Source organism: Onthophagus taurus, chromosome 11 (genome assembly GCF_036711975.1).
Source record: "Onthophagus taurus isolate NC chromosome 11, IU_Otau_3.0, whole genome shotgun sequence".
NCBI classification, from domain to species: domain Eukaryota; kingdom Metazoa; phylum Arthropoda; class Insecta; order Coleoptera; family Scarabaeidae; genus Onthophagus; species Onthophagus taurus.
In genome coordinates, this window is record NC_091976.1 from 7011078 (window position 1) to 7023442 (window position 12365).

Here is a 12365-nt window from a genome sequence, read left to right on the forward strand (position 1 = left end):
AACAGAGAAGAAGAAATCTTTATTAATGTATTGATGAATACAGGTTCCTTTTTTTGGGTACTCTCAAAAATATGGCTATTAAATAACCGGTCAACCTTGACACCGATTTTTAAATAAATTTTTAAACATCTACGGTGTATATGCAATTTACGTTGATTTAAAATGATTTAAGTTGCCTACGTTTAAAACTACTTGAAAAATTTGCCAAGAAAATCTACGTGCTTTTAATCTACTTTATTTCTGATTACTCGATTACTTACCTATTAAGATTTTTGGGTTTATGTGATTTATTGAATAAGAAATCAAATAAGGAAAATCTAATTTAACTGTTTAATGCATTTTTAAATTATGTATTAATGTATTTTATTGTTTTATGTAGTGCCATCGATGAATATTTTCTGTACATGAAACGTTACACAAATTTTATTTTACAACTTTTGGCAAAAAATTATAATATTTTGTGGTCTATTTTTAACACGTGTGTATAAGTGTGTATATACTGAGTGTTTCCCCTTTTATTTATATTGTTCTTGCTAACATATTCTTCATAATTTCCATTAGAAGTAAAATCGTCGTCTTCAGAAGTATCATCTCGTTCCTTCTATTCCTCTTTCGACTTACAAAAGGAAAATATTATGCGCAGAAGTAAAATAACTTGGAAAATATCAGAAACTAATATTACAGGTAGAAGCAAAATATCAAGATCGGAGACGATCATTTGACATTTGAAGAAAAAAAGCCTTACACGTATAAGTGTAAGCAAGGCATCAGAGAAAGAACAGAAATGTAAGAAGCAGAAGTAATATTATGATAATTTATACAACAGACCAACATATGCAGGAGTAGAACAACATAGATAGAAGCAAAATGACATGATAAGAAGCAAACCATTATGGACATGAAATAATGGAGCAACACACTAAATTCTATAGTTTCTGCCTATGAGTATCAGACGAAGAAATGAAATATGAGGAACAGAACTCATATCATAATAACATAGAAGTATAACACAGAAGCAAAATATAATGCGCAGAAGTAAAGTAAAATATGTTAGATGCGAGAAAGTTATCAGATGTAGAAGTCAAATATCAGTATCAGGGACAATATAATCATTTTCGGGAGTAGAAGTAATATGATGGCTATTTGTGCAACAGGAAATCATGTATAGGAGGAGAAGAATATAGGTGGAAGCATAATAGTATGAACGGAAACAAAATATTTTAAGCAGAAGCTATATATCAAGTATAGAAGCTAAATATTACAGCTTCTGCCTATTATAGTTACCTGTAGAAGATAACATTACGTAAAGAATAAAATATATTGGGCAGAAGTTAAATATCTTAACTAGAAGCTAAATATCATGACCAGAAGGTAAATATTATGGCTTAGGTATGTAGAAGTGAATATCATTTGCTAAAGCAGAACATCATCGGTAGAAACAAAATGTCATGATTAGAAGCAAAATATTATGGGTGGAAACTATAGTACTGGCATGCGTAGAAAAAAATGTATGAACAGAAGCAGAATATCTTAGTTTCTGCCAATTGATTATGATATAAAAAGCAAAATATTAGCAGCAAAAGTTGGCAGAATCATGGGCATTTTCGGAAAAAAGCATTACCCGCAGAAGCAAAATATCATAGGTAGGTACAAAATATGTTGTAGAAAATCTCAGTTATAGAAACAAAAAAATAGTATGTGCAATATATTATAGGATATCAAATTATGGGCTGGTAGAGAATAATATATTTGCAGAAGCGAAATATTATGGATCGAAGCATATTGTTAGACATATATCACAGGTAGAAATAAAATTGTACTCACAGAACACAATGGGCCTAAGCAAAATATGTTGGGTGAAAGTTAAATATCTTAAGCTTGGGCAACAGATAAATTCTATAGTTTTTGCCTATGGGTATCAGACGAAGAAATGAAATATAAGGAACAGAAGCAAAATCGAAGGTAAATAGTGCGAGAGTTATCAGATGTAAAAGTAAAATATCAGTATCAGGAACAACATCATGATTATTTTCGGGAGTAGAAGTAATATCATGGTCATTTGTAGAACAGGAAATCATGAAATAGAAATAGGAGAAGAAAAACATAGGTGGAAGCATAATATTATGGACGGAAACAAAATATCTTAAGTAGAAACTATATATCAAAGACAGAGGCTAAATATTATAGCTTAGGTATCAGTTGAAGAAGCGAAATAAGCGGAAACAAAATATCTTAAGGAAAAGCTAAATATCATACACAGAAGTTAAATATTATAACTTCTTCCTATGGGTTTCAGATGAAGAAGTGAAATATAATAAACAGAATTAATATTATTAGCTATCTATAGAAGATAACATCATCTATATAACAAAATATACTGGACAGAAGTTAAATATCTTAAGTAGAAGCTAAATATCAAAAAATAAATAGCTTAGGTATGCAGCAGAGAACATCATTCGCTGAAGCAGAACTTCATCGGTAGAAACAAAATGTCATGATTAGAAACAAAATATTATGGGCGGAAACTGTAGCACTGGCATGCGTAGAAAAAAATGTATGCACAGAAGCAGAATATCTTAGTTTCTGCCAATTGATTATCAGATAAAGAAGTAAAATATTAGCAGTAAAAGTGTTAGAAAATGTTAGTTATAGAAGCAAAAAAATAACATGCGCAAAATATTATGGGATATGAAATTATGGGCTGGTGGAGAATAAAATATTTGCAGAAGCAAAATATTATGGATACAAACGTATCATTACACATATATCGCAGGTAAAAATAAAATTGTATTCACAAAAGCACAATATATTAGGCAAAAATGAAATACAATGATCAAAAGCAAAATCAGATGAGCTTCACTTGATGAGGGGTTAGAAATCTTTAAATCTCTTTGGAAATCGTCAGAAATTTTTAGGAATATTTGAAAATCTTTGAAAATCTTCTGATGACCACTCTAAATCCTATTAATATTCAGCAATTTTCTAGAAAATTTGAAAACTTTGGAAAATATAAATACCCCTGATCATTCTGAAATACTTGAAAAGTGTAATATTTGAAACATTTTAGCACATATTGCAAGGATTTTGAAGCTCGTATTCGAATTTAATGCATGAAGAATCTTTATAAAAATATTGTCTCTACTTTATCGGTGTCATCAAACCAAAGCATTTTCTGTATGGGGTGTTTACGAACAGGTACTGTATGGCCAGAGTTCCGTGTAAAGATCATTTTTAGTGACGACGCAGCTTTTATTGGAAGTGTAATGTTTAATTAAGATAACATTTTCTTTTAATATGATGGGACCATCTAAGCTATCGTTGAAACTAATCACCTGCAATGTATTTCTGTTCTTTTTTTGTTGGATGTTGTTAATTATTGATATATTGTTGCTTCAAAGCTGTTGAGTAATTGTTTAGTTATTTCCTTTAAATTTGATATAGAATAGAAGAGGTTTATAAAACAATAAATTTTCTGAGAGACGGATAGAGCAGATTTTGGACTGATAAAAGATCTTAGATCATCTGGACCTCTTGCACCTCTGGAATCTTTTGCATCTGCAATTTCCTTTGCTTTTTCAATATCTTCGTTTTCTTGTTTGATATCATCTTCATCAAGTGTAGTGACTTAATTATTTATTTTAAATGTAAAAGAGGCTTTGTTAAATCAATTTTTGAATCTTACAGTGTCTGTAACGTCTTTCTGTGCCATAATGGTATAAGCGATTTTTCGTAAATTGTATCAATTATTTTACATCATTTTTTTGTAGTATTCAAGTAATTTCTACGTCTTGAGAACTATATCTTTTGACAAAATATAAATATTAAGACAGAATATGTTATATGTTGTGCTCGAATTTCCGCTATTCTCAACTCATTTCCTGTTCTCCTGATCATTATGGTGGGCGATTTTGACCAGTAATTCATTACATGGTCATCATCCCAAATTAATGATTTGCCAAAGTTCACAAGAATCATCAATCTTCACACTGCCATCGTTCACTTTCTAAACACATCTTTGCTCGCAAATATTTTACCACTTCACTTTCCTATTGAGAAGTGTATAAAAGTTGGCCTAAAATCGGTGTTCTATGGAGTGTATAATAATTGTAATGAATTAATGAATAATTACAATAAATATACATTAATTATAAGTCACAAAATGCATTAAAAGGTTTCCTAAAAATAAAGTATGTTTTTTATGTAAGTGGGATTAAAAAGAACATATTGAAAGTTTGACCCCGATTCGATGAAGTTTTTCGGCAAGTTACATAAGTCTTGTTTTTTAAAATCTTTTTTATTTAAAATCTCGCGTCCGTTCGTTTCGTGAAAGCGCACGATTCCTTTCACTAATGGCATTCTTCGTCGCTGAGACGAATATCATCCACTATTACTTTCCTTTTTAACACGTCTTTGCTTAATTAAACTAAATATCTTCGTTCGGTTGATAACAGTCAAGTCTGTCTTCGTAAAATAGTCTTTAATAAATATTATTATTACAAATTAATTTCAATCATTATTTTTTTTTTGATCTGAATGAATTATTTTCGGAATTTTCGTCAGTTTTTAAGTCAGTCGGGGAAATATTGGGAAATTAATAGGACGGTGGAAAAAAGGATGAGATTTTTTAAAAATAGTGCTTGAAATTTTCTTCAATAAAATTGTTGCCGAGACAGACGTGACATATTTCCGAATGAAGTTTTTCTTTAAATAATATTTACAAATTCAAAAATTATTTCTAATTGTATTAATTAATTAATCTACGATGTACTTCCAAGCACTATTCGTTTCCTTTATTATTAAAACTAGTTAATATAACGTGAAAAATAAAATTAATTTAAATTGTTTATTTTTAGGATTTGTTAAATACAGGATTTTTTGGAAGAACAAATTTGAAAGATAAAGATTTAAAAGAATAAATGCAGGAAGAAATCTAGATAATAACACAAGAAGCAAAAGTGATAGTGATACAAAAACATTGAAGGATGAGAAAGGAGGAAGGTACCTGGGAAGATGGGTCCACTATCCTAGTGGATGAGGCCGAAGCCGAGAGTCCAATTCCCAGGTTCTCTGTTCCTGCGACCATCCTATAGATGGTACCTGCTGCTCTCGCGGCGCCATCCGCAGTTTGCTAAACACTACTTCGTATCAGATCAATTTAATCTCAACCAGAATACAACAAAAAAAAAAGCCAATTTCAAAGTTTTCATAATCATAATTATATTATTTTCTACTATAACACATCATACGATTAATAAAATTACTTCTCTCGATTAATTATTATTTTTACAATCTTATTTACATACGAACATAATATTAAATACCATTAAATACTGCCAAAACCGACTTATTTCAATTAAGGGCGCGGTTATACGTTCCCAAGATAAAATCTGATCCAGTAAGTGGCCTTTGCACGTTACCTTTAGTGGTGGGACTAAAAAAAATCGTATTGAAAGGCGGCTTGCTAGTTTCCAAGTTTCAAAAGTAAAAAAAATGGGTAAATGTTACAATTAAGGCCAGTTGTACACACAAATCTGCATTTATTATCTTTTGTTCAGTTTCGAACGTGTTCGTTGGGTCGTGTCAATAAAACGTAAAACGTGACACACTTATGTCAATTAATCAGAGTCGATTTGAATATGGTTAGAAAGTTTCTTTGTGTACTATATTACTAATTACTATCAAAAATATAGTTAAAAATGTATTAGCCAATAAACGTAATAATTATTTGAAATTGAATGTAAGAGTTTGCTTATGATTTTTGCAAAATGTACTCGTCATAAATTATGGTGATTAAGTTCTTTTTGCAAGAATTTGGATATGAATCCAAATAAAATAGAATCGTTTTTGGATTGCAGAAAAATCGTTTTGGATCCACTAGTACGTTTTGTAAATTCAAACAGAATTTAATACTTAGTTAATGATAATGAAGTAAAACGGGAACGGAATCGGGAACTTTAAACAATAAGGTGACACAGTTTTGGCCACTATGACTGATGATCGAAGGTAAATTATACGTTAAATCGTGAATGAAATGTTTTGCTTGAAAATTTAAGTGCTTAGGATCATTTTATTATATCAGCTTTTTATTTATCTTAGACAACCTTTGGATTTGAGCTTTACTCATTGTATTGATTGTTAAAAGAATGAATAAAAATGTATTGGAATGAAGTACGGAAAGTTGAGACTCTTTTCTTAAAAAATAACGAAGTTTGCAAACAATCTGTCGACCAGCAGAATAAAGTCTGCTGGTTCTACTCTCCACAATTTAAGTGGAAACGCAATTTAAATAGCACAACTAGCAGGTGTACCATTTTGTTGTAAACGATTTTTCCTATCTATTTCCTATATTTTCCTAAATAACTTCACAACCAGCTGTCAAATCGCCATGTTTGATAGCGCATTGAAAACGTCATTGTAGCTACACACCTAAAGGACGTGCAGAAATTGTGTTCAACGGATTTGCTGTTTCCAAATCGATTAATATCGAAAAGTGGCGATTACGACTGGCCGGCACGCTCGCCTGATTTAACGCCTCCTGACTTTTTCTTCTGGTGATACCTTAATAGCAAGGTTTATGTCAAACCAAACACTCTCGAGCAACTTAAAGCTAACATACGCCAGAAAATCAAAAATCAGAAAATGATCGAATTCAAACAAAATATTGAGTTGTTTTCAAGTTATTCAAAAAAAAAAAAAAACAATATCGTTTAATATTATCGAAGTTTTTATTGGTACAAACGAAGTCTTTTCAGAAACCTAAGAACGAAGATTCCAAGAGAAATATAATCAGCATTCACCTGCAGGATGGAGAAAGTGAGAATGCTCTTGTTATGGGAAATCAGCTTGGATACGAAAAATATGTGCATAACTCATTCTTCTGGGCATCGTTCATAGGAAGTTTGAAAAACAAAATAGAAATAGTACCTGTTCAACATTGTAAAGTTTCTCTGCGCTTCGCCAACGAAGCGACACATAAACGAGTTGCTCAGTACAGAAACTTTATAGAACGTTCTAGGACTTAATACTCTAAACATCTTTACAGTGCAGTGACAGTGCAGTAGACTGCAGTAAACCGTCCAGTGATAAGTTACGATGCCTAATTTATTGTTCATAACACCAGAAATACAAAATGTTTGTGTTCACTTTTGTTGAAATTACACGATGATTACTCAAAAGCAACATGTGATGTTTACGATAATTTATTTAGGTTGCATTGAATTAGCTTTGACATTTGCACTGCAGCTTTTGCATTTATTGCTGCAGTGCGGTCATCAGCAAGTAGTATTAGTAAATGAAATAGTAAATGGGATGAAGACACCATTATAGTGTCAGTATTATGTTTTAAGATACTATATTAACAATAATATGTGCACAACTCCATGGATCATCCACAAAACATTGTCAACCACATAAAAAGCTGTAAACCCTCTATATAGCGAACACTGATGTAACTAAATAGTCGTTATTGCGAACCAAAATTATGCCATAAATGTCTTCAATACATTTTATATGACACTTTTTGCATTATAACGAAATTTGATTATAATGAACTACGAACAATTATTTCATCCGTAGAATATAATTTCAATGCAAACTATTATGGTAATTGCGAACACGAAAATTTTCCTTGTGTACTCAGTCTAGACCATATTCCGCTGTAGCAGCTATAGGGACTAGCTTGTCGCGTTTTTCATCGAACGGTTACGATCTTCAGGAGGGAGGTATTCCCAGACGATGTAAAGGTTGGAACTCGGGGAATAACTTGTCTCTATACATATATCGACTGTATATTGACTCGAACTGTAGTTTTTAGTGTTTAGTTTTGGAAGTGAACGAGTTACGACTTACTTGCTTCGCGAACGTTTCATGGTTGCCGAATAAATTTTCGTTACCATAAGAAATAAATTCGAAAAGGATATCAATTCCTTTAAAACGAAAATTAGAAATTTTGGAAGAAGTAGAAAAGAACGCTATGACAAAAACTAAAATTGCGGAAAAATTTAAAATATCAAAGTCAACACTATGAACAATTATAAAAAATAAAAACCGTATCGATAGTGCCGTTGCTTCTGGTAAATCTACGTCTCATAAAAACTTGAGAGGACCTGCATTTCCAGAACTGGTGATGAAACTGGTATTGTTTTTAATCTAATACCAAGCCGTTCTTTGGATTTTAAAGGCAAAAAGTGTTATGGGGGCACTAAAAGCAAAGAAAGAATAACACAAGTTCTATGCTGCAATGCTGACGGAAGTGGAAAATTTAACCTATGGATAGTAGGAAAATCAAAAAACCCAAGATGTTTAAATAAATTCGATCATTCTGGGTAACTTCTGTAGCATTTCGAGAATGATTTCTGCGATTTCAACGAAACATAGCAGCTCAAAACAGAAAAGTGTTGTTAACAATGGACAATTGTTCAGCACATAACTTTATGGGAATTGATTTGCGCAATGTTAAGGTCAACAAGTGCACTCCAACTTCTTAATTAAAGCATAATTGCGGCTATGAAGAAATGTTGCGTGCTCGACTTGTTAGAGCAGCAATTTTGGCAATAGAATCAAACTAAAAAAATCCAAAATGGAACATTTTACAAGCGATAAGAGCGTTGTCAGATTCGTGGAATTCAGTAATTCCAGAAATTATAAATAATTGTTTTAAAAAAGTCTGGACAACAGACTGATGCGAATGAGGAAAATGCGATAATGGTTTTAATAGCTCTTTACTTATATGCTCATTAATTTGCTGATGCAGAGTAGGAAAATTATCAACAAATCTTGTCAGTACCGATACAGGTTAGTTTTAATGATTACGTCAGCGTTGATAGTGAGAGAACGACTACAGAAGCAGTAGATATAGACTTAGCAGTAGTTAATGTAGACCAAGAAAGCGAAGAAAAAGAAGAAGGCGAAGAACACGATGAAGGAGAAGTTAATATAATAACACCTTTAAAAGCTGAAGTTTTAACCACTTTCTATACTATCCAAAGCAAATATTATTAGTTATCCAACTATGTAATTATTAACATCACAATTTCAATATTTGCTAATTCAGAAGAGAATGTTTCCGAAAATTTCATGGATTCTTTGAATAAAATTACTGAGCAATGCCTAAGACCAACAATGCCCATTCTGAGGCAAAAACAGTAAGTGATTATTTTAAAAACGAATAATGTTTATTATCATATATCGTACTTATTATATTAAACTTATTACACAGTCGATGCTAATATGTTTACGTAAATCTACCCCTAGACCATTAGAATGGGTAGCATTATTATTCATTGTAACGAAATCGTTATATCGAAAATACGAACACCTCATTATAACGAACGGTTTGCTTTCCTCCCTATGTGTTCGCTATATCATCGAGGGTTTACTGTAATAATAATCTAGCTACCATTCTATGTTATTTGAAACATAGAAACTAAAAGAAACTAAAAAGTTAACATCTCTACAACCATATGTTGAGCGGTCTTGTGGAACATCTTATTCTCTAAGTTGGAGTTTCAATTGTACTACGCATGATGTTATTTCAAAATTTGGATCATTTCCTGATCAAAATTTTGATGTATGAAAAATTTTGGAAGTTTTTTTTTCGTTTTCAATTAATCCTCAAAACGTTCAAATTCAAGTCGAAACTTAAAAATTCACTGAATAGCTATTGATGAAAATTAAAAAGTGATTCTATCCTCGAATTAAAGCTGAGGATTTCTGCTTTAAAATGATATATAGAACATGATCTGTTGAGTACAAAAATTTGTAGAAATTAATTATGAAGTCGTCTCATTGTTTTCATGAAGTCAGGATGAAGAAGAATTGTAAACAAATCTTGGAGGAGCTATTTATGCAAATTATCAAACACCTTTGGTTCCATCTTAAAGCTGAAAAACATTTCCTTATAAAATGATGTATGAAATATGAAAAATTATGGAAATAAATTTCGGATGTTTTTGTTTCGTTTTCAATTAAACCTCGAAACGTCCAAATTAAAGCCAAAACTTAAAAATTCGCTGAATTAAAGCTGAAGATTTCTTCTTTAAAATGAGATATAGAACATGATGTGTATAATTGCAAAACTTTGTAGAAAAAAAATTGTGAAGTCTCACTGTTTCCATAATGTCCTGGAAAGGTTATTTATACAAATCATGAAAGAGTATTGATATCTAATTAATGCTGAAACATTCCCCTATCATATGATGATTATTAAAATGTTTTCGAAAAAGAATCAGAAAATTGTTTGCTAATATAAAGAGGAATTTTTCAAAATCGTTTAGGTGTTATTTATGTAAATTATAAAACGATGGTGATATCATATTAACTATGAAACATTCTCGTATAAAACGATGTTTGAAACATGACAGTTTGACTAATAAAAAATTTGAGCAAAAAGTTATTAATTATTAAGCCTACTGTTTTTATAACGTTAAGATTAAGAATAAAAAAAAATCCTAGATGAGTAATTTATGCAAATTATGAAACAATTTTGATATCAAATTAAAGTTTTCTTTTAAAGAATTTTAGAAAAAAATGTGAAATGGCTTATTGATTTATTAAATTAAATTAAAACGAGTACAGTTTTCAAAAATCATAGACAAAAGCATTATTAAACTCAGTTTTCATATTATTTTCCCTTCGCAAATTGTTTACTGTATGCAAATTTATCCATAAAACAATGATCCCATACGGTCGTTACCCACACAAACTCGTTTTAAGTAGACCAAACAAACATCATAGAAGAATTACATAATATTCATCCCACCTATTATTTTTTTTTTTTAGTTTCTTTTTTTATTTACTTGAGAAAAAACGATTTTCTATTTAACTATGACGAAAAAGAAAAAAAAGACCATATGTTTTTATTTAGACGATCTTACCCTGATAATATCGAATAAGAAATTTCCAGATCCGCCCCCACCATGAGCAGCATCACCTCCAAATGGTGAATAACGTTTATCTCGATCACCCTCTTCTGCAACATCAGAAAGATCTTCAGCTGGTTCGGGGCCGTTTCCACCGGAAGCTGCCGGTTCTTGATCATTTTCAGACGTTTCAGCTTCTCGTTTTGCTCTTACTTGAGTTGCTGGGGACTAATTAATAAAAAAGATGCAATAATTTATTAAGTTTTAAGGTTAAAATTTTATATTTTAAGTAAAAAGTTTCAAGTTGATAAATGAAAAGGAGAAAGTGATTTGTGCTATTTGTTTAAGAGATGTCGTTAGTAAACGAATTAGATCAATAATAGCGTTATTTACAAAGCTTTTTTTTAATAATAATACCGTTAATGATATTTTATTGACGATTTCCCCTTCTTGGACAACTTTTATGCTTAAGTCGTCATTTTCGGGCGCGGGGAAGGTTTCCTATAAGAAGTTAAAAACACAATGGAGAAACGAGAAATTTATTAATTTTTCCTCAGTTTTGAGTGAGGGTTTTATTTTTCTTGTATGTTTATTTTTTGGGTTAGTTTAACATTTAAGGAAATCTCACAATTATATCTTTTGTATCCTGTAATTCGAGTCCTTTATATATAGACGCTATCCGATCTTCCAAAGCCGAATCCGTTTTATTTTCCTGAAAACGTTTATTATAATTCTTAAGAAATTTTTATTCGTGTTTGAAAAATTAAATCAATTTCAATTTAATTTTTTCCTCACGTTTCTATGAATTGATGATGAGGTGGTAATATCTTCAGGGTCATCATTATCAAATCTTATATTAATCTTATTGGCAATGGGAACCTTACTCTACAAAAAATATTTACAAATACTACTTGTTTTAAACTTATTAGTACGACAATACAAAAATGATGTTATTTTTGCTTATCTCCCGTCTTTAAAGGAGTTTCTTTTTCAATTCCATTCAGAGTCTTCTCAAGAAAGGAACGAAACATGAATTAAAACATAAAATTCATTAGTATCTCACAGTGTAAAGTGCCTGTTCATCAGAATCTACTCTAATTTCGTTGACACTTAATGGTAATTCTATTGGTGCTTGAGACGATGATGTAATTGGTGCTTGATTTGTTGTAATTAGTGCTGGAGGTAAAATTATTGATGCTTCAGTTGTGGGTTCAGAATCAATTCTTCTAACATAAGATTCATCTAATAATGCTGGTTGTTGTGGTATTGTGCTTACTTCCATCACTTCGGTGCTTTCTTCGTCATCATCTGGTGGGAATGTTGGTAAAACGACGGAAACCATACTTTCTCCACCACCACCACCTAAACCTCCTCCTAAACCGCTTCTTAAAACTACACGTCCAACTACACTGAAGAGTTGACTTGTTACATTTTGAACAACGTTATCGATTATCTAAAGAAAAATAAAATTGATTTTTTTTTGTAAAAAAAATGTGTTTATAGTTT

At 31.0% G+C, this 12365-nt stretch overlaps 1 protein-coding gene across 7 annotated transcripts in view; it reads right to left on the minus strand.

Annotated features, from left to right (window-relative positions):
- Positions 1-12365, minus strand: part of LOC111414489 (uncharacterized) — a 37226-nt gene that overhangs the window by 652 nt on the left and 24209 nt on the right. For 2 of the 7 annotated variants that reach the window (XM_023045845.2, XM_071199875.1), the window contains exons 4-9: positions 11923-12312; positions 11655-11744; positions 11488-11571; positions 11277-11360; positions 10875-11087; positions 5003-5128 (exon numbers count right to left, since the gene is read on the minus strand). In XM_023045845.2, coding sequence (XP_022901613.2) covers positions 5003-5128; positions 10875-11087; positions 11277-11360; positions 11488-11571; positions 11655-11744; positions 11923-12312 — 987 coding nt within the window. Of the gene's footprint in view, positions 1-5002; positions 5129-5338; positions 5432-10874; positions 11088-11276; positions 11361-11487; positions 11572-11654; positions 11745-11922; positions 12313-12365 lie in introns of those variants that run through there. The other 5 variants (XM_023045844.2, XM_071199877.1, XM_071199876.1 and 2 more) reach the window with 5 other exon arrangements.